Here is a 22,676-nt window from a genome sequence, read left to right as displayed (position 1 = left end):
TGGTGTCTGCAGGTCATGCAGTAGGTCGGGAGGACCCGTCAAGGTCTGTCCTGAAGACTCGGACCGGGAGAGGCCCCACGCTGCTTCTGCGTGTGGCAGTGAGAGTGTGCGGGGTCCCCACAGATGGTTAAAAACTATGACTGGGGGCTGCCCTGGGCTGTGATGCGTTTTATAGATTTATTTGTCCAAATGGGAAGCTCGGCTGAGGCATTCCGTTGAGTAGACCTGATGAGAGGAAGGCCCGAGTGGACCTCTGGCCCAACAGTGCAAGGCTCTCCCGGTCCTCATGGGGCAGTGAGAGCCTTCTGTTCCATCATTTACAACTACCTCCTGAGTGGAAGCCCCTGTGGGGCATTAAGCTTCAAAATTGGCAGGGCCTTAAATCACCCAGCCTCTCCAGAGGGGAAACCGAGGCCCAGGAGAGGGTGGGAGCCTTGCCCGGGGCCCCAGGGCCAGCGTGGCCCTCCCAGAGAGGCCTGGGTCCATTCTTCCCTGTGAGCCCAGTGCTTTGTGAGCACCTGGCACATTGGAGACACCTGCCAGGTTGTCAGGTTTGAGCTGGTTTTGTTCATCAACTGGCCTAAAATTTCGTCACTCCCAGGCCAGCGCAAGCCAGTGACCCGCCTGGCATCTCCTTTGTCCCTGCTTTCAGGTTTCCAAGTAAAATCTCAGTAGATTGCCTCAAAACTTTGGATGATGATGTTGTGTTTACATGGTTGCTTGTATCCTGGGATATTTTTCTGCTCAGCCTGGTCTGCTTCTTAACAGACAGGTGTCAGGAGGTGCCCAGTGCTAATGACAACATGAACCTCAGACTCAGGTACAGGGACGAGACCAAGCTCTGCTCACGGTGATTGGCACTCTTACCCACTGCCTTCTGGGGCGACGCAGGGCTGAGCCCACATGCACCTGGGCGCAGGATCGCGCCCTCCCGTGCCAGTCTTAACTGTGTCTCACAGAAGTAATAAGCCTAATACAGTTGACTTTATTTAATTAATAATGATCCTGTTCTGTTCCTCTGAGCTCATAAAACACCCTGCAGGGTTGGCAAAAACACTCATAATATTGATCAGAAGTCAGGCACAATATTTATTTTCTTTGCTCTGTGAGCGTAAATCCCTGTCCATTGCCTCCTGCTCTCTGCATACGGGATTTACAGTGGCCAGTTTCTTAAAAGCCTTCGGTAATTAAGGAATAAATATCCATCGTCTTTGTTGGCCCCGCAACCTGCCCCCTAGCAACGCGGCCAGGGGAGAAGGCATGCAGGCCAGGGGCAGCCAACTGCTCAGCGCTCAGCTCGCGGTGGGCCCGGGTCTCCCCCTGCAGAGAGAGGAAGCCCCCTCTGTTTTCCTAACATATTGTTCCAGCCCCCTCTTCCATGCCTCCCCTCCCAGTTCCTGTTTTGCTTGAGGCAGAAAGACACTTTGGAAATTCCTTGCTGCTAGCTAGCCCTTTCTTTCCCCTTCCTCTGTCCTTCCTCTCCTCTTGGTCACCGTGGAAAACCAGACAGGTCTCCTCCGGTTTCTCCTCCTCACCCCTAAGCATATTCCTCTGCCCCGATATACTTTGCTACAGAGTCTCCTTTAAAATCAGTGTTGAAAAATCCTCTCCCATCCCGTGAAGGGGAAAAAAAAGATGTTTTGAAAAGGAATTGTGTGACAAGTGACAGGCACCAGAAAAAGTTCTTGGCCTTTTCACATTTGGAGGGGAGGGGTTCCCATAAAAATGAACACATTAGACTTGACACGGAGGGGGCTTTCAAGAAAGGCCATTGTTGCTCAGTATTTTATAGAAGCATCCAGAGAAAGCCTCGTCTGTGGAGATTGGAAGGAAAGCTGAGGCCAAAACCACCACAGGACCGCTCCTCACTCCACCCCAAAATGTCGTCGGTCCTGCCTCCATGATGGCCCCCGAGAAGACCTGTGGGGCACCCGGTCACTACTCCGTGTCTGTGCTCCTAATGACGCGTCTCCTGGAGCACCACAAAGCAGTGTCGAAAGCCAGTCAGAAGCTTTGTGGTTATTTGTTAAAAACTGTCTTTTCTGGAAATCCAACTCATTAACCTCGTTACCCCTTGGCAGCCTGCTGAGCCCTCCCTGCCAGACCCAAAACGCAGCTGATGATGGGAGTTAAGTGTGACTACATCCTTGCAGCCCTCAAATGTGTGAGGAATGGAGAAAGAGCACTGCATCATTTCTCTAAGGAAGGTGCCCGGGTCTAGATGCGACTATTCCTCAGCTCTCGGGTTCCCCAAGGATCTTTGAGACTTGCCCTCACCTTGCTCCTCACTTACTACAAGGATTTGCGATGCTCACGTGACAGTCATCGCCACCAACGGTGACCGAGGTTCCCTCTGGGACCCGGCTGCCTGGAGAGCCTTGGTGCCCGGGGAGCCACATGTCCTGGCATTTCTGTCTCGAGTACTGCTATCTGTATTGTTCTCCTTTCCACTCAGTTTTTCTCCCACACTTGTGATTTCCTTTCTCTTCATTCTGCGCTTATGTTTATTCCTGAATAATTTTGGTAAGGAAAAACATGGGAAGGAAAGATGGACAGGTTGTCTAGCTCTGCGCTATCCTCTGCAATGATGGAGATGTTCTAGATCTGTGTGATGGAAGTGTTCTGGACCATCTGCACTATCTAAGACAGCAGCCACCAGCCACATGTGTGAGATGTGTCCAGAGGAACTGAATTTTTGTTAGTGTAATTAATTTAAACTTAAATGCCAGTGTCTGGCTTGCGCTGCCCCATTGGGTGGCCCAGCTCTAGAGTCGCTCTCTGAAGCGACTCACACCCAACCCTTCACCAGAGAGAAGAGTCAGGGGTTGAGAGTGGGCAGAGTGGTACTGTGGACCCGGCTGAAATCCTGCACCCCAGGCAGTGGCCATGCAGACGCAATCAAGTTTCCTTATTCGGAGGGCAGCAGAGCCTGGAGAAGAGCTCAGGCAGTGACCACCGGGGTCAGCTGCTCGGCCGTCTCGGGTCGGGGACCTGGGGTGACTTCTTCACCTCCCTATGGCTCACCTGCTTGCCTTTTAAAATGAGGGTGATGGTGGGACCTATCTCACCAGGTGTTGTCAGAATTAAACCAGGTAATTTACAAAAGGCCTAGCCCAACGGCTGACACATTGTAAGTACTCAGTAAACGTTAGCTCTGACACTGTTGATTTTCCTAGTCTGTGTGACAGAGTCCACCTTTTTCAACAGTGACTCTTCACTTGTGTATAAACACATGTCCATGGATTGATCACCAAAGGCCCATCACTGGGCTCATGCAGAATTGTAAATGAAAGTGGAGAAATGATGAGAAACGCTTAAGGTTTCTTATAAAACAGCAAAGTTTGTTAAGGGCAGCGTCCTAATAAATTTACGCAGGGAAGGCATCCCCCTGCCGCGTTTCCACTCACTGGGACAAGAAGCGACCGACTCCCGTACTGGGCAGCTTGAGGTGATAGGGATGCCCAACCCTTCCCGTGACACCCCTGCAGTTACCTGAAGACAGACAAGCCCTCACAAGCAGTTGCTGTCTTGTCATCGTAATCATCAACAATGTGGTCACAGGGCTGGTCTGGCCCTGGTGGCATTCTTGGCTTTCAGACGCCTCCATCCCAGACCTCTTCTGGCTCATCAGTGACCCTCACGTGTCCCCTAGAGCCAAGCACTGCAGGGTCTTCTATTGCCAGGCACAGTGGCCCTCACCCCAGGATTGGACCCCGTGACCCTAGACAGAGTCCAGGGCAGCCCCCACATGTGGATGGGCCCTACTCCTGGGTCCTGCCACAGAGGCTGGAACGAAGCTCTGCTTCCTCACCCCCCTGCCCTTGCACGTTTTATTTTGCAGACACACATGCTCATTTCCATCCTCGGTCCCACCGCCTCCCAATCTTCTTTTCTCAGCTCTAACCTTGATCCTGTCATGGGCTGAGTCAGCTGTCCTCGCTGTCTGTGCGTCGTCTGGGAGTTGTCAGTGCCACCCTGGGTGGGATGGGACCCGAGTCAGCACTCACTCACCTCAGGCACACATGGGCTGGGAAGCCTGCCTGCTCTCTCCAGCCGGCCCCCCGCAGGCTGAGGGAGCTCAGCGGCCATCCTCCTTGGCCCAGCCAAGCTCCTGCCACCACGAGTCAGCCAGCCCATCTTGAAGGCCAGTGCCAGTCTGGGAGCCTCACTCTAACTCCCCGGCTGGTTCTTCTTCCGTCCACAGGCTTGTCCCACCTGGATGGTGCAGGATTCCCCAGGTCTTACAGTCCAGACACCCTGTTTCAAAAAAGGAAAAATTGTGTCTGTCCATTCCAAACTCTCTACCCTTTCCTCCTCTTCTGAAACTTAGAACAAAATTGACCCATCTCTTTTTTTTTTCATGAAGCTTTTCCTTTTTGTCACGATTTCCAAAAATATGGCCACAACTCTGTCATCAGATCTGCATTTTGCTCAGTATTTGATATGTGGCTTGTTTGTAAAAACATGTAACGTGCTCTGGGTCCCTTTAAGAGCCGATGTTATCAGCAATTGTCAGTAAAGTCATCATCATTGTCATCACCCTCAGCATCATCCCAGTGAGCGGTCCTGTGGCGTGGAGACCGCACCTCATCGGCTGCGCCATGTGATATTTACTGGTGCCGGCGGTTGATCTCGTTTGGCAGGCACTAGATCTGCGGGTTGCAGGTGGGACATGTCCCAGGGATCGTCTTTGGGGAGGGGAGGGCACGTGGAGCTTTGGCCCTGTCAGTACCCCTCAAGGTCACGTGTGGCAAAGCCTCATCTGTCAGGCTGCAGGACCAGAGCACATCTGAGCCAGGCAGACCCCCCAAGACTCAGTGGATGCACAGCTCCTGTGACCTGGGCCCACCTGCCCTCTGATCCCCGAATCCTTTGCTGGCCCATGGCTCACACACCGGGCAGTGTCCTGGGCGGGGCACGGGGGGCATGGAGGGCCACCTATGGAAGGGATTCCATTTTAGGCAAGAAGAAAAGAAAATATTTGCAACTGCACCTTTGATTGTATCTTTTCTTTTTATTTTGGGGACCAGATCAGTGTCTTTCGGACGAGTCGCCCACTCTCATTTTCTCCGCTCCCGAGTGGTTGATTTATTTAAAGGTGTGTCAGCACGGGGCTCAATGAGGAGCCGGGCCTCCTCCTCTCTGCTGACGGCCGGCCGTGCCAATAATTCATTTTTTAGCTCATTAGCTAACGGAGGCTGTGAGCAGCGGGCCTCCAGGGGATTGGAATGAGGCGAGGTGATCTACTGCCGGCCACACTGCTCTTGAACTGGCCTTCCTTGGGGAAAACGAAAGGCCGGGCCAAGACAAGCCGGAGATCCCAGAAGGAAGATTGGGACATCAGAGTCACGGTCAGACTGTTTGTGCTTCGACATCGTGATTTCATGGGGGCGAATGGTTTTAGACAGAACATTCTCGAAGAAAAGGAATCATTGTCAGAGTGTCCGTCTTTCGAGTGTTAACTGTTGGCACAGAAGCCAAATGAGAAAGAAGGAGAATGTGGTTGTCCAATATCTTAGGCAGCTAGGGCTGTCCTAACAAAATGCCATACACTGGGTGGCTTAAATGACGTCTATTTTCTCGCTGGAAGTCCAAGGTCACGGTGACAGCAGGGATGGTGTCTGTTGAGGCCTCTTTGTGGCTTGCAAACGGCGCCTGCTCCCTGTATCTTTCTGCGTGCACACGGAGAGTGCGAGCTCTGGTGTCTCTTCCTCTTCTTAGAAGGACACCACTCCCTTTGGATTAGGGCCCACCCTTACGACCTCATTCAACCTTCCCACAGGCTTTACCTCCAAATACAGTCACATTGGGGGTTAGGGCTTCAACATATGAATTTTAGGGGGGGACACAATTCAGTCCACAACATTTAGGAAGACTTTAAACGTCTCAAGGCTGTGGGCAGGGGCTGACCAGTTTTGGCCCAGCTGAGCACCCCTCATCCCAGTGTCTCAGGCCCCTCTGTACCCTGGGAGGGGACTCACAAGACACTGATGGGTTTGTCAAAGCCCCTGGCTGAGGGCCCTACCTCCCCCTGCCAAGCACACTGACTACATGAGGCTCATATCTACAGACAACTGGGATCAGAAACCTAAAGCATCAGACAGGCATTTTGACCTCCACCCCTGTGCCACCAGCACCTCTTGTCACACACACCACCTCCACAGGTGAGCTCTTACGTGCTTGATATCAACGTGAGTCATTAGAGACATTCTTCTCTTCAATCATAACAACACCAACAGCTGACACTTGTGGAGTGACCACGGTGGCCAGCACATCATCCAAACATGTGACCTCAAATCCCAAAACCACCTTGCCTGCTGTAGACATCACTCTGCCCATTTTACAGATGAGGAAAGGAGAGTCCAAGAAGTTAACCGAAGTTGCAAAACTCTACAACACAGAGAAGAACAAAGCAGGCTCATAAACCCCAATCTCTCTAATGCCGAAAACCACAGCCTCTTAGCCCAATGTCGGTTCTCTTCTCCCTCCCTTTGGCCGCTGTAGAAAGCACACACAATTAAGCTTTCCCCCGACTTTGTCAGGGTGAGCAATGACCACAGAAAATGGGCTCTAAATAATAATAAATGCTTATGCGTGAATGGGAGTTGCTGAATTAGCACACAAAAAACCCAAATGTTCATGTCTGAGTCCTTCATGCCTACTAGCTGGATTTCAGCTGCTAAAAGAACACCTCACGCACGCTTGAAGCCCTGTGGCCTCCCTTAGCTTTCTGGCCTCCTCCTGGCGTCTGAAAAAACACTGACACATCAGTGTCCTGCAGGACCCAGGAGCCAGCATTGAAAGCTTCTTTTTTTTTTTTTTTGAGGAAGACTAGCCCTGAGCTAACATCCGATGCCAATCCTCCTCTTTTTGCTGAGGAAGACTGGCCCTGAGCTAACACCTGTGCCCATCTTCCTCTACTTTATATGGGACGCTGCCACAGCATGGCTTGACAAGCAGTGCATCGGTGCACGCCCGGGATCCGAACGCGAACCCCGGGCCACCGAAGCACAGCTCATGCACTTAACCACTGTGCCACCGGGCCAGCCCCAAAAGCTTGTTTTTGAATAGCACAAGAAGTTTTGGTGAAGAGCCTTCTTCCATCAGATAATAAAAGCCACACTGGGGGCGTCCATAGTCGAGGGAGGAGCCACGTGGACATGGGGCTAGGAGAGGTGGACACCACCGAGAAGGCCACCTTGTCTTGTCCTCTTGCAGTCTTCCTCAGGGACAGTTCATCGCATGGAGCCTGTTTCCTGTATCTGAGTTGTTGGAGGTTCCGGAGCCCTTATCAATAATAGTCAGCCTGGGCCGGCCCCGTGGCTTGGCAGTTGAGTACGCGCGCTCCGCTACTGGCGGCCCCAGTTGGGATCCCGGGCGCGCACCGACGCACCACTTCTCCGGCCATGCTGAGGCCACGTCCCACATACAGCAACTAGAGGGATGTGCAACTATGACATACAACTATCTACTGGGGCTTTGGGGAAGAAAAGGAGGAGGATTGGCAATAGATGTTAGCTCAGAGCCGGTCTTCCTCAGCAAAAAGAGGAGGATTAGCATGGATGTTAGCTCAGGGCTGATCTTCCTCACAAAAAAATAAAATAAAAAAATAATAGCCTGCTCCAACTCCTGCGATGTTGCAGGTGGGTCCACTGTGAGGCTAATGAAGCCAAGGCTTTCCATGAACCCTCTCCGAGGCCCTGTTCCTAACATCATAGACACAATATTAGAGTCTTCTCTTCAAGTAGGCTCCCAAAATAGTATGAATTTTCAGCTCCACAAAACCTGGACCCGCCTTTATCATGTATTGTAAACAGCACTGATTTGTAGAAGCAAAACAGTTTAAGCAGAATCATCATTCAGACGTGTGTCGATTTCAGTGTATTCCAGTGAGCTTTTTTGTGGAGTGACAGCTCCGAGGACAGAAAGTCACCCACGTGTCCCTGTGAGAACCCGCTGATGACAGGAGAGGATCCGGAAGCTGGGGGGTCGTGCTCATTCTTTGGCCAGGATATTCGAATGTTAGAAAATGGAATAAGTACTGTTAGGACTGTAGTTACTGTGGTCAGTTCTCTGGTTTATCCATGGATGATTTGGCAACAAATATTAAAATCAACTGGAGCAGAATAACACAGTTCTGATTTTAATGCATACCAAAAAACAAGAGTAAGCAATTGCAACTTGAAGATCCAGATGCAGCCTTCGCCATTGTCCCTTTGCATTTAATTCACGTTGGGCTCTTTCTCTTTGGTGTTTTTGTGAAATGCATCAATGTCTGTTTCATACCTTTTAAATAAAGTCTTTAAATAACATGAAAAGCACCGTGTATGGGGGGTTGTCTCTCACCATACCCCGGATTTCCGAGACTGGGCTGGCACTTCTGTGCTTGTATTTCGGCCCGAGAGGGGATGGCGTGCGGGCTGCCTCTGAGCTGCGCCACGTTTGTGGGTGCTGCTGGGGGTTCTCAGCTGTAGCCGAGTGTTCGTCCTGGAAATCTCCGGATGAAAAGGGTCGGGGGTCACCCTGGGGTCGCTCACATGTACCAGGAAGTGAAGCAAAACTAATCCAGATTTACTCCTGGAAGAATTTGTTTGCCTAAGTATTTAAAAACAGATTAGGGCTCACCCGACACTGGATCACTGGCAGCAATGTAAACACGGGTAAAAGGTGGAAGCAAGGCCTTTTTTCTGTGCTCGGGAAGAAAAAACACCCCGGGGTAATGAGTTTTCTTTCTAGAGCGTTGAGGGGGCCCCGCGTGATTTCTCTCTGGAGTTGTAGCTATGTACCCTGACGATTCCCCTGGAGAAAATGCCGAATTTTAGGAGAAGGCCATTGTGAATCAGTGTATTATCTAAGTCTTGGTGGGTAATTACAGTCACCTCTTATCTGTAGGGCTTTTCTTTCTTCTGTCATCATCCTCATCAGAAAGCATGTGTCGGGGCCTCACAGAGCCCCCCTCTGCCTCCCCGGTCTCTTCTCCTGACTCGCCCATTTCAAGAGCTACTTGTGAAATCTCACTTACATCTTTTGCATTTTTTTGCTCTTTTTTTTCCTAGCTATGCTGCAGTCTTGAGGATTGCTGAGCTGTTTTCAGTGTCTCTTCAGCCCTTTTTTGAGAACCCAAAACCAAAATCCACCCTTAATATCCACAGTGCAGGCATAGATTCCCGGGGTCTTTTCCTTCAGGTCAATATAAACACACCTTGCTGTTGGTTTCTTTCTTTCTCTCTTTTTTTTAGCTCCTCTTCCCATCCTGCCCCCTCCTCTTTTTCTCTCAGCCCTCCTTCCAGATGTCATAGGCAGCTTCCCGTCTCCTTTGGACCCCGAGGAGCAGAGGGCCTGTGATCATACCCACCCAGCTCGGGAAACTCATCCTCAGAAGGTTGTGCCGTGGGCGAGGGGGCACCAGCTGCCATCATTGTGGCTCTCTGCGTCCCCGAGGCCGCCCCCCTCCCCTCCCCACTTCATCCTCTCCTCTGCACCCCTACCTCAGCTCTGGCCTCAGGGGGCCACCTGTCTTGTCTCCTAGGCTGGGCCCTAGGACACTTCCCCTCAGAAAACCCAGCCGTTCTTTGTCATTTAGAGAATTTTTGATGTTCTCCACTTAAGCCTTCCCCGAGTGTCCGGAGAGACGACAGAATTGGGCATGGCAACTGGGTTTAGCTTCTGTCTCTTTTCTAAACCTCCCCATTGGAGTCTCTTCCCTTTCACATGTGGGTCTATAGCAATGTTTTCTTCAACTGGAAGCGTTTAGAGACCCCGAGGAGTTCACACACACACCCGCCCGGGCAGGTGAGTTAAGAGCTGAGAGCAAAGGTCACACCCAGGTGGGGGCAGCGCGCCTGCTATCCTGACCCCACGACTCCAGTGAAACGTCCTTTAATCCCGACTCACGATTGTCGTTGCTTACAGCGGAGCGGACCTCTGGGCCTGTGGCGTCCTCCTGCACTCTGCCGGCTCCCGGGCAGCAGGGTGGTTCTTGCAGGCCACAGCCTCTGCGTAAAAGCAAAAGAAATCAAATGAGAGCTCAAGGCTGGGGGCCTCCGTGGTCCTCACACCTCAGGGCATCAGAATCCCCTGCAGGGCTCGTGATTTAGGGGGATTGGAGGGTCCTGAAAATCTGCGTTCTAACAGGTCCCCAGGTGGTGCTGACGCTGCTGGTAAGGGACCCCACTTTGTGAACCATGGGTAAACCTTTCCCAGGGGGCTTCCTTGTGCTAGCAAAGACCCTTGTCTCCTGCTATTTCGCTTCCCCCTCGGTGCTGTGGGTCCCAGGACAGGGGTGGCACCTCGGTTGTCCTGCCTGATTGTGACCGCGCCTGTCTGGTGGCTCTTGCAGGGAAGAGAAGGAGCGGTGGATCCGGGCCAAGTACGAGCAGAAGCTCTTCCTGGCCCCGCTGCCGTGCACGGAGCTGTCGCTGGGCCAACACCTGCTGCGGGCCACCGCCGACGAGGACCTGCGGGCGGTCATCCTGCTGCTGGCGCACGGCTCCCGGGACGAGGTGAACGAGACCTGCGGGGAGGGCGACGGCCGCACAGCGCTGCACCTGGCCTGCCGGAAGGGGAACGTGGTCCTGGCCCAGCTTCTGATCTGGGTAGGTCGCCCATGTGCCCGGTGGAGACTGGAGTCACTGTGGGTGCTCTGTTCTGCTGCCTGGGCATCTTTCTGGTGGAAGGCTGTGGTTACTAACCTGAAAATGGGAAGCAATAACGAATAGGGAGTTTAAGGTTTCAGTGTGGAGGCCCCTGCCTTTTGGGCTCACCTGTGTGAAGGCACCACCAGAAGGACTGATAAAAGGGAGGAATGAAGTCAAGGGACATGTTCTCCTTCGGAGGAGACAGTGGTCCTCTCTGCACAGCATTCGCTAGAGTTTCTGCACAGTTCATCTTTTTGATTACCCCTTGGGTCAAGCATGGTTGGTGGTATCCCTCTTGTTCCTTTTACAAAAACTCCCATCGTCTTTTTGCGGTGGGGTGGTGGGAGGATGGATATAAACTGAATGGTTTATATGCTTTTCCCATTACCAAATTTGGGGGCTTTTCATTCATGTAACCCAAAAATCCTAGACCCTAAACTTTGAGGTTTGATGTGGTAGGAGTTTGTCAAAGGGCTTTTTCTGGACGGTTCTGATTAATTTATACTGGGGAAAATTATTTTGTAAATTTCTATTAAAGCATTTGTCATGCAGCTTGAATGGGGAGAAGAAAGGGAGAAAGTGATTGTAAAGAGAGGCCCTGTCTGTGCAGGCCAGGAGCTGCTTCTGAGAAGCCCATGCACCCTGCACGGGGGCTAATTGCACAGCTTTGGGGTCTTCAGCCGTGGCGAATCCCCATCAAAGGGTGGCAGAGAGTTGCCTGGCAAGAGGGTCCCTGGGTAGGGAGGGGAGGTGTGTGCTCCCCAGGAATGGGACACTGCCTAGAGGTGGGTCACCTGCTGGGGGCTCTTCTGTCTCCACCCCCAGAGCAGGAGATGGGTCTGCCCCACACAGCTGAGCATGATACCAGTGTCGACATTTTCATCTGCCTTATGATGGGTGTGATGGGAGAATTAGATGCACAGGTACCAAAATCACTCAACTGTTCAGCTTCACTTTAACAATTGTGTCGTGGTCAGCTCAGCCCTAGCCACAGACTGGGCAGCTTAAACGACAGACGTTTATTTTCTCACAGTTCCGGAGGCCAGATGTCCAAGGTGAAGGTGAGGGCAGGGTCTGCTTCTCCTGAGGCCTCCTTCCTTGGCTTTCAGACGGCTGTCTTCTCTCTGTGTCCTCACATGGCCTTTCCTCTGTGCACGTGCATCCCTTGTGTCTCTTCCTCTTCTTATGACACCAGTCCTATTGGATTAGAGCCCTACCCATATGACCTCATTTAACCTTAATTACCTGTTCAAAGGCCCTATGTGCAAATGCAGTCACATTCTAAAGTACTGGGGGTTAGGACCTCAACATATGAATTTGCGGGGACACAGTTCAGTCCATAACAAGTTGCGTGCTGTCTTTCCCTCTCAAATTGGCCAAGAGTTCCTTTGATGGTGATGCTCCATGCGGACGAGAGGGTGATCAGGACAACTCCCGGACATTGCGGTGGAAGTGGAAGTCAGTCCACCCTTTTTCAAGAGCAAGAAGCTTAAAAATGTTTGTGTAATTTAACCTAGTATTTCCCCTTCTAGTCGTCACCCTAATAATCAGAGATCCTGAGAAAGATTCGATGTGAGGATGTCCATCACAGCACTATTTATACCAATGACATTTTTGTTTTTTTTGTGAGGAAGATCAGCCCTGAGCTAATATCCGTGCTAATCCTCCTCTTTTTGCTGAGGAAGACTGGCTCTGAGCGAACATCTATTGCCAATCCTCCTCCTTTTTTTTCCCCAAAGCCCCAGTAGATAGTTCTATGTCATAGTTGCACATCCTTCTAGTTGCTGTATGTGGGACTGTATGTGTATGTGGGACGCGGCCTCAGCATGGCCGGAGAAGCGGTGCGTCAGTGCGCGCCCGGGATCCGAACCCGGGCCCCCAGCAGCGGAGCGTGCGCACTTAACCACTAAGCCACGGGGCCGGGCCCTACCAATGACAATTTTTAAACACAATGTGCAGCAACTGAGGACAGAGTAACTGAATTATGTTCATGTGGAGGACTACTATATGGCTATTACATGTCATGCTTTTGAATAATTTTTAATGATGTGAGAAAATGATCACAGTATAGTGCTCAATAAAGAAAAAGATTGCAAATTATTTGTGTAAGTTTTATCTCAATTATGCATATATACATTTAGATTCAAAGAAAAACCATTAGGAAATACACTGAAATATTAACCAAGTTAATCTCTGAAGAGTGAGATTATAGGTGACTTTTTCTCTTGATGTGCTTATGTGTGTTACCTGTGTATTTCCTACAATGAAAATGGATTGCCTGTGAGATTAAAAAAGTGAGTATTTTTACAATTGGAAAGTCGAAATAGAAATAGCAAAACTAGAGTTCTCCTTGGTCTGTTTCTTTTGCATAAAGGAGGGGCTTTTAGTTGCAAAGAGCACATTCTTTCCTTAAAAGAATCCACCACAGGGCCAGGTTGTGCCACCCACACGTGACAGTCCACTTCCCCAGCCAGTTCATCTGCAGCCCAACCCCAGCTGGTCCCTCTCCGTGCACAGGCTGCACACAGAGGTTGAAGAAAGCTGCCCGGTCCCCTCCTTCTGTCGCCCCTGTCAGCTGTGCCTCCCTCCCCCGTGATGCTAACGTGGGCTCTGTTGCCTCTGCAGTACGGGGTGGACGTCATGGCCCGCGACGCCCATGGGAACACCGCGCTGGCCTACGCACGGCAGGCCTCCAGCCAGGAGTGCATCGACGTCCTGCTGCAGTACGGCTGCCCCGATGAGCGTTTCGTGCTCATGGCAACCCCCAACCTGTCCAGGAAGAACAATAACCGGAACAACAGCAGCGGGAGGGTGCCCACCATCATCTGAGGGGCGTCCGTGCCCACCTGCCCCGCCATGCCTGGGCCACCTGCAGCCTCTCGAGCTCTCCCTGGAAGTTACAGCACGTGAGTCCTGTCGCGTCCCCTCACTCTTCCTGGTGGTCACCTGCCACCCACCCACCCACCCCAAACGAAATCACCAAACCTAGACAGTCCTCACGGGGTGAAGAGGAGGCCAGGAGGCTGCAGAATCGATTCTTTCTCATAAACCCCCCTGATCGGCAAACAGGAGCGACCGAGGGCCTGGGTGGGTTGATGATAGCACACGGCGGCGCGGGACCCTTGTCCCCGTGGCCCGTAGACAGAGCACGGCACAAGGGACGGGACGAGAGGGGGAGGGGGGCGAGGAGAGGGGGTACCTCTCCTTAACTGGCTGTTAAGCACATCAGTACATTTCACCTCTACCGAACGGAACGCTTGGGTTTCATCTCTTCTCTGAGGAGCTTGACGGCATAAATCAGAAGCAAGCAGAGTTTGTCAGGTTTGAAGCCCCTATGATGGTATGTGTCAAATCAGTTGTAGCTAATCTGTCCAGGGAGAATACTGGCTTCATTACACTTGTATAGTTGAGCTCTTCCAGCATTACCGCTGTTTAATAGAACGTGATTAGTCATCACCGAGAAGAAAGCATATTAGCCGAGGAGGTAGTTACGCCGCACGCTCCGATGATTGCCGTGATGTGATTGCAATACTCTTAGAAGCATCCGATTATCCCAGACATGTTCTTTCGAGCCCTTGGAGCCCTCCTTTCTAAATTCACTGTCATAATTTAGTATCTGTTTAATTTTTCAGTCCAAAGAGAAGAAATCAGTCGCTGAATGTTATTGGACTGCATTCTCCTTGGTGCAAAAACAAAATGAAAAAATAAATAAGAGTAACTCGGAAATTCAAAAGGAAATCACAAATTCAGCTAATAATAACATTTTGAGTGCATTTAGTAAACTAAGTCCATGCATAAAAGGCTATTTTTTTCCCCAAACGTGAGAGAGATTTTATGTCTTTTGGCCAAGGCGGATGTCTTGGGTCTTAGTCACTCCTGGGCCACATTGCCCAAGTCACACAAGCTTCTGTATTATACCTTTAGATAAGATGTGTGAAAATCTATTTGAATAAAAGAAGTTCATAAATATGCATTGATTTTTGTACAGACAAATGGCACCTCTGTTAATTTATAAATTGAACTGGATGTGAACTAATAATATGCAACTAGTTGAGATAAGAGGGTTACAGATCATTGTACATGGAAAATATTCCCAGCAGTAAACACTTCCATTAATGTGATATACAGCTTTTAAAAAGGAACATATCAGAATAAGATAGTGGTACAATTTGCTTATTAAAATCGAGAAAGAAAAAAAAAAAGACACTGAAGCATATGAGAGAGGGGGAAAGAAGCATGTGATTCCTCATTGTTGAGAAGCACGATTTAGATCTGACACCAGTTTTGCCAACCCAGAGGAAGGAGCTATGGCAGGGGAGGGGGTGATTTTCTGGGTACTGGCCCCAGGTGCTTTGCAAAGGTAGATGGTGACTGCCACCCACCATTCTGTAGCAGAGCCTGGCTCATGAGAATCCCTAAGACTTTTCCTTGGCAGCCAGGCCCTCCATTTTAGTATGTCACCTGATTTGCTGTCATCGTGGTATCGGGCTGCCTCAGACTTCAGCCACCCTCAACGTGGTGGCCAAACATAGTAACCCAAATCATGACTCCTTAGGTTAAAAAAAAAGAGGGGGACTGTGCCTCGAGCCCTTTGGCAGTAGACGGGGGAAGAGGGTTGTCACATTGAAGGATGACACCAGACTGATGTAGCACAAGAACGCAGGGCGACACTCACCCGGCAGCCTCTGGGGAAGCCCCTTGCTCTCATCTAGTAAACGTTCTATTTTGTAAGAGTTTTTCCTCTTCTTTCACTTTAAAAAAAAAAAAATTAAGTGGGGAAAAAAAATAAAGCTTTACACAGAATTTATATGTGGATCAGTGTCTCACGGACATTCCTAACCTTAATTCAGCTCAGTGGAACTCGGCAGTTTCCAGGAATAACAGGTGCAGAAGCCACGAGTCTGAGGTCCATGCTCCCTCCACCCGATTTTTAATTCTGTGTTTTATCACCGTGTAGTTATTTTAAATGTGAATAGGAAGAGAAAAAGTGATTGCTTATTTTTGAAGAACGCATTACTGTTCTAATCCAGCTATACACATCCGCCTCCGCACAGCCTGTAGCATAGAATTTCCATAGTGAACGCAGATATAGTATAAAAGAAATTCTTAAATTATTTCATTGTAGTTAATTCCCACTATAGGAATGCTTTATCATAGTGAAGCCTTCTTTTGAAAAGAAACAGAATTCCCTGTAAGGCTTCTCTTGGGATGTATATGAGTGTGTACATATTATTATATGTGTTTATAATATAATATTTTCCCAAATGACTTCTTTTTTCACTAAGCCTTTCACGACCTGAATACTAGATTGGTTTTTGCCCTCCCCCCCCGCCCAGGGATTTCATTGATCCCCCCTTAGAAAGCTCGACCCTCTTCTGCTATTTTTATTGATGTTGATCTGCTCCAGGAGGAGGCCTGCTTTCTTGAGCCTGAGTTTTGGCAACAGTGGAAAGGCGGTAGTGGGTTTCAAGGGTTTTCTTTTAAAATAAAGGTGACTGGTGGCTAATCTGTTTGTATGTCAGTGTCAAATGAGCTGACGCCACTCTCATTCCCTCGTAAGGCCTTACTAACACCAAGGCCGGAGAAGGCAGACCAGGGCCAGGGTTAGAAATCACCAGTTTGGGAAGGGGGTCGAGTTTTCATTGTTTATTCCCATGTAAGTTCTATGAAGTGGCAATGACATGGGAAGCCACCACTGCAGAATTCACATAACCGTTTCAATTCAGAATTAAAAATTCCCCTTAATGAGAAACCCCGCCCTGGGGAGGGCAGAGGAGAGGGCAGTCACAGGTGAGGTAGCTGTGAGGGTGGTCTGCATGGACCCCAGACCTCACCGGATTCCTTCTGTGGCCACGAAAACCCTGCAGAGGAAGGAGCCTTGATTCTGACCCTGCATAAGTGGACCTCAAGTACTGGGGCCAGCAGATGGCTTGCCAAGCCCGGAGCCCCAGGCATGGTCCCGGCCCCTTCCATCTCCTCCTTCCCGGGAGGTGAGCACCTCGAGGGTGAGCGAGTGACATATTCATGAGTCTTTGGTCCCACGAATCGGTGTAGTTTCCTGTCTCCCAGGAAGTGCACACTGGGTGTAATTATCCCAGAAAACAGGTGAAGACAACAGGGTGCTTGCTGATCGTGGGGCTGTGGGGCGCAGAAGAGAATAGCTCTTACTGAATTACTCTGGATGGGAGTTCTTAAGTGGGTGCGTTCTCTGCAGGGCCGTGAGCCCGGCCAGCACTGCTGCAGGACCTTGCAGTTCCGCCATCTTCTGAGGTTTTGTCCAGCCTGACGAGGTCTGCTTGGACCCAGCCTCTGCATCCCTTGTAGGCACTGGTCTTCCCAGTTTTGTGACACCTGCACGCATACAGGATCATTCCTACATCTGCAAAGGAGATGTCACTAACTTCGTGAGGGAAAAACACTATCCAGGGAGAAAGACAGCCTGGGGGCCAAGCAGACCTGGGTTCACCTCGCTTTGCCGTCCCCCCTATGCAGCCTTTGGTTGGCATCCAGCTTCTAGGACTCTCTTTCCTCATCTGTGAAACTGCCGTGGCCTTGCAGGGTGTGGGGACCAATGTGATAAATGCCAGCCCCACGCCCAGCCAGGATCTGGATGTTCAGGTGACAAGAGTGTTTATTAAGAACAGAAACAATGATAGGACCGAAGCCAGAGCACAGCCTGGACACCTGTCCCCAAGCTGGCACCGCATCCTCAAGCCAGCGCCCTAGGAGTCGGTGACGGCACACTTGCCAGCCCCCCGCCGTTTGAGCCTCTGGTGCTAAGCCCACCAGTGCTCTGTGGGCCCCTGCCCACGGAGATGCCTTCTCCGCCGAGGAATGAGCCCAGACTGCCCACTTACCATGTCAACCACCCACTTGCCAAAATTTACCCTCCATTTTTTTTTCCTCTGAGTTTGACTTTCCAGAGGCAGAGAGAGGGCTGTCTTAGCCTCGTCCCATTCACTAATGTTGCTTTCAGCCCAGGATGACCCTTCTCTCTCCTACACCCTGTTGTTGTGTTGCTGGCTGGGACAGGCCTACCTTCCTGCAGACGCCACCTCGGGTCACCGGGAGGCTACTGTGACACCCTCACCTATTGGTCCTTATTTCAGTGTCATTTGCCTGATTCCTGTTAAAATCAGCTTTCTGGAGAGCGCCGTGGCTGGCAGAGTGGCTTTAGGCTTACCGCCTCCCCTCTCCTTCACTGAGCTGCTGTGACTGGATAGGGGGCGTCCGCTGCACTGCAGCTCTTGTCCCTTTCAAGGGTGACATTCGACTTGTGCCTGCCCTTTGTGATTGCACTGTCTTCCTCCAGAGTGGCCATTGGGTCCTGCCCGACCCCCAGCCCGAGCTGTGTTCACGAGTGACATGTGTCCCTGTGGCTCCCACTCTGCCAACCCTTCCTCCTTGCATTTAGAATGTTCTGGAAACAAGAGGGGGACATCCACATTCCCGCCTAGGGAGGTGCAGAGGCCTGAAATAATGTAGATCCTCTAAGAGTAAGTATGGTCAGGTCTCAGAAACTTCCCAAAAGGCAAAGATATTTGGAGAGAAAACCAGTTACCTCTGGGTGGGCCGCTTCCCCCTGCCCCCACATCTGCTCTGTTTCCGTCCTTCATGCCCCACAATGTTGGTGCACCTTTTCTAGAACTCCCCTGGATTATATTTATGTCCTTCAAGCAAATAGACTGAAAAGTGGTCAGGAAAGAATTCGAATAGAAACGTGAAGATACAGGTCTCTCTTTCCCAGGAAACAGGATTTCTCTCTAACTGCCTCCTGAAACATGGATTTCACGTGTTGTGAAGTCGTGTCTCCAAGGGATGTCCACCCTCATCCTTCACCAGAAAGCTGAGTGAGGGCCTTTGGCATCAAGACTTGCGTTTTTCTCCTCTAGCCGTTATTGACCTGTTTCTTTTTTGGATTCCCAAGTGGTTTTCTTCAGGAAGCCCCGTGCTGAGTGAGTCTGGTGTGGGCGCCCTGGCCAGGCCAGGATCCCCAGTTGTGCTGCTCACAGTGGGCAGGGGGCCTGGCCACTCAGCTGGGCTGCTGAGGGGTGGCGTCTGTCCCCACTCTGCTCTACCCTGTGCCACCAATGGGTCCTTTGTCGTTCAAGCATCGGAATCAGGTTACCTTTCAGTCAAAACATCCTATTCCTTCCAGTTATGCAGAAGAGAGAAGGGGAGTGGGTTATCAGGTGGGGTAGGTGGAAACAGTGCTCAGACTTCTATCTCCACCACTGCCGAGAAGTAGTCACTGTGACCTCCGCGATGAGAGAGCACAGTGCAGGCTGGCCAGCACCCCCTTGTTGGACCTTCACCTCACGAGGGAAAAATAACGTGTGACAACGTAGACTTGACTATTTGCAAAACACGATGTTCTTCCCCTTAGAGAAGTGCTGTCCTTAAATAGATTTTTAAAAATATTAATGGATTCCCTCTTTAATGTTGACTACCTGCTGCTTTTAAACATAGATTGACACTTTTTTCCAGTTTGGGTTTTTCAGTTTGGGTCAGAGTTGAAATTAGAGCACATTTCATCAGTAGGGGATTCTGTAAAACCAAAAAGTCAGTTTTTAATTTGTGATTTTTAAAAAGCCCAGGTTTTAGAAGGGTTTCAGTTACATCAGTGTAGTACGCACCCTCCCCAAAGCAGTGGTAGGTACAGAGACGGTAAATTTGAAAACCTCTCCTTACCGAGTTTCATTTACGAAGTGCATTTGGTTTTGGGGTTTGGGCCTGTTTGGTAAAAATGTCCTTGTCTGAGGCCCTCATCCCATCCAAACGCACTACAGGGTTGGGGCCAGCGTGCCCAGGAGAGAGCGGCCGTGGCTCTGAGGCTGCAGGTGTTCAGACAGGAGCTGCCCCAGTGAAATGGACAGATGAGCCCTGGCTTCTAGCCACGTGACACCCAGCGCCCAGCAGCCACTCAGCGTGTGCCAGGCAAGGTGCCTTCCTGAGTGGGCAAAGGCACCTTCTTTATTTTGGCCAGGCACGTGGCATCTGTAGAGAAGGACCTCCCCAAGGGTCGTGATCAAGCCGTATGATAGAGACTCGCCTGTCAGAGTCCATTTAGGACTGATCTAGAATTCAGTGTCAGAGGGAATTACATGACCTTTGTCCTGAGATGTAAGTGAAAGAAAGGAACCAAACAAGCTTCGAGGCTGTTGGGGAATCTTCAGAATAGAACAGACCCCCTTAACACACCAGCTGTCGGGAATAGTTGCCCCTAAATCAGATTATGCCCTGATCCTCCCGGTGCCAGACGGGGTCCACACTGGCCTGGGAAGCTAATATCTGAGCTGGTTCGAAAACTCTTGTAAAAAGGTGTTGTCCCGGCCCCTAGAAGCTCACTCAGTTAGTGATGGCTTGTGTAAAATGTTGAATGTAGGAGCTCGATGAAGGACGTCCCAGGTCTTTCCACCCTGGTGTCACACCTGTACATAGAATCCCTGCGTGACAGGCCTCTTGCAAAGACACTGGCAGCAGCCCAGCTGACAGCCACTGCTCTCAGCTCTGCCCCTAACATTCCACCGAGTCGCCCTCAGAAAATGTACGTCCTGCCTGGGTTCTCTGGGGGTGGGAGGACAGAATGGACCAAGGGTGCCGAGAGCCAGGGCCAGACTGGGGAGTTAGCTCTCCCTGACTGCTCACGAGAGCACAGCACGCACCTCCCAGCCCCAGCCCCTGGGGTCCCAGCAGTTTTCTCACCACCACCGTTACGGGGGTGCACAGGCAGACTCATGTGAGGGTCAGGGCTGTTCCGTGGCGGATGGGCAAGGGGTACATTTAGAAACTGCTTTGTGGCAGTTCATACATCTTGATGTTAGAAATGATGCCTTCAAACCTTGCAAAGCATCACGGTTTCCCTCCTCCAACTGGGTTTTTGTGTCTAAAAGATATCAAATTCTTGAGGCTGCAGCTCCTGCCCAGGCCTGAGCACCCAAATGCTGGGGAGGATGCCACTGAGGACCATGCCGAGTGCACGAGATCAAAGGCACCCTGGTGAGCCCCGAAGGGAATGGGCTGGCTGCCCCGGGAGGGGCTGGAAGGGTTGGCCAGGCCAGCCACAGGCAGGTGGGTTCCGGGGCGTGGCTTCCTGCCCCAGACAGCCCCCTTCTCCTGTCCCTGACTTTGAGTTGGCTTCTCTTCTGGCCACGGGGTTTGTTTCTGAAAGGGGAGCCCAAGCAGGTCAAAGGTGAGAGGCATTTCGAGGAGGGAGCAGGGAGGGCCCAACCCCAACACACCTCTTAGCATGTTATTCTGTTTCTGTAAATAGCAATGTACAGAAGATGGACGAGCAGCCTGCGGTTTATCCAGAGATGAGTTTTTTTTTTTTGGGGGGGGGTTGTTTTTATATTACCTCATTCAGCAAGGTTATGTTTCACAATGACTCGATGATGCTTTATTTATATTGTTTGTACTGTAATTAAAACCATTGACAGACATTTCACTTTGCTTGTTATTTCATATGATCTTGTTTTGATTAAATATGCCAGTTTGTATTTCCCTGCCTTGGGATTTTTGTGTCGGCTGTACAGTATTCTAAGGGGAAAAAAAAAGAAAAAGAAAAATGTGTAAAGTAATGGAGAGAGGTGGCTATAGTGTAGAGACCTCTTTCTAATAAAGAACTGAAAATACATCTACACCACTGCCGTGGAGGTTTTTGTTGGGGGCTTTTTGAGGGGGAAGGGGTTGGTCATTTATAGAGACTAATTGGGTTTCTGTTTCCAGGTGAGGTAGCTCAGAAAAGAGGCTGCCACTGCTTCTGGAAGGGATTGTGCTGGGCCTAGGCAGCCGCTGCGTGAGGGAACTGACCCACACGTGCTGCACTCATGAGCATCTTGACCGACTCCTTCATTTACAAGAAACTCAGAGAGGCCGCGGTTTCCCAGCCAGTGATTGGCTGGGCCCAGAAGTTCCAGAAGCTTCTGAAGTCTCTTTGCACTAGAACACACTGCCCCGGATATGTGGAAAGGACTTAGCAGGTGGCTAAGAAATAAAACCATTGCAGAATGGTATTATTAATACCATGAATATTAATATTATTACAGTTTTCTCATACAAAATACGTTATATCTTTACTCCTAAAATCAGAAAAGTCAAACACCCAAAATCCCACCACCCAGACATCACCCAGTCAGCGGTCTGGTGAACACCTTCCGTATGCTTCTCTCTGCAGAAGAGACAGGCAGATGTCCTCCCACTGCACCCCACCCCCTGGCACTCTTCTGTGCCAATAAATAGAGAGCCACCTGATCTCATGGCACGTTACTATTTACATTTCTGCTGAGATTTCCCCATGGCGTGGGGGGCCTACAGCACCACAAGGTGCCTTGTGGACTGTCCCAGCACAGAATGGGACGCCACACCCCGGGGACAGCATCCCACCCAGCCATATGGTCACGCGACCCCCAGGGACATGCTCACACAACATCCAGCAGGCCAAATGCAAAATGTCACAAGGGTTACTTGTCTTCTAGGAAATAATTAGAAGAAGGACAAAGAAAAGTGCTTTTAGAAGGAAAAAGTTCCATTACACGCTTGTTAGTTATCTCTCTATTGTATTTGGTAACAGATTTACAAAACAGGCTTAAATAAGTTAAGGGATTATTTTTCCACACAAGAGAAGACACCTGGAGGTAGGCAGGCCAAGACTGGCATAGACAGTTCTAGAAAGCCGTCCGGGCCCAGCCTCCTCCAGACCATCTGGTCAGCCATCATTCATGGGTACGTGTTACCTCCTGGCACCCACAGAGGACCATTCCCCTCCAGCATCTGCATGCCAGGTGGGAAGGAGAGAAAAGGTGAGAAGCAGCGGCTGAATCGGCCCCTCTTATTCAGCGTTCCCCAAAGCCCCACTTACGACCCCACCGACACACCATTGGGCAGACTGGCCCGGGTTGATCAGGGCTGCAAAGGAAGCTGGGACACATGGCGGCTCAGTGGGGAGGGGTCTGGTGGTATGGAAGATGGGGAGAGCGGGTGTAGAGGAGGCAGCACACGGTCTCTGCCCGTCCACCCTTTGGTTCCCTGACATTCGAA

At 50.7% G+C, this 22,676-nt stretch overlaps 1 protein-coding gene across 7 annotated transcripts in view; it reads left to right on the top strand.

The window, feature by feature from the left end:
• AGAP1 (ArfGAP with GTPase domain, ankyrin repeat and PH domain 1) overlaps positions 1-21,279 on the top strand; it is a 561,603-nt gene extending 540,324 nt beyond the window's left edge. For all 7 annotated transcript variants that reach the window (XM_004427710.3, XM_004427711.3, XM_087424644.1 and 4 more), the window contains 2 exons: positions 10,340-10,595; positions 13,263-21,279. In XM_004427710.3, the coding sequence (XP_004427767.1) occupies positions 10,340-10,595; positions 13,263-13,466 (460 nt within the window). In that variant the 3' untranslated portion in view covers positions 13,467-21,279. The remainder of the gene's footprint in view (positions 1-10,339; positions 10,596-13,262) is intronic.
• Positions 21,280-22,676: the final 1,397 nt, after the last annotated feature.

Source organism: Ceratotherium simum, chromosome 37 (genome assembly GCF_057802395.1).
Source record: "Ceratotherium simum simum isolate JZ-2026a chromosome 37, ASM5780239v1, whole genome shotgun sequence".
In the NCBI taxonomy this organism is placed as follows: domain Eukaryota; kingdom Metazoa; phylum Chordata; class Mammalia; order Perissodactyla; family Rhinocerotidae; genus Ceratotherium; species Ceratotherium simum.
This window is presented reverse-complemented; position numbering and strand designations above follow the sequence as displayed.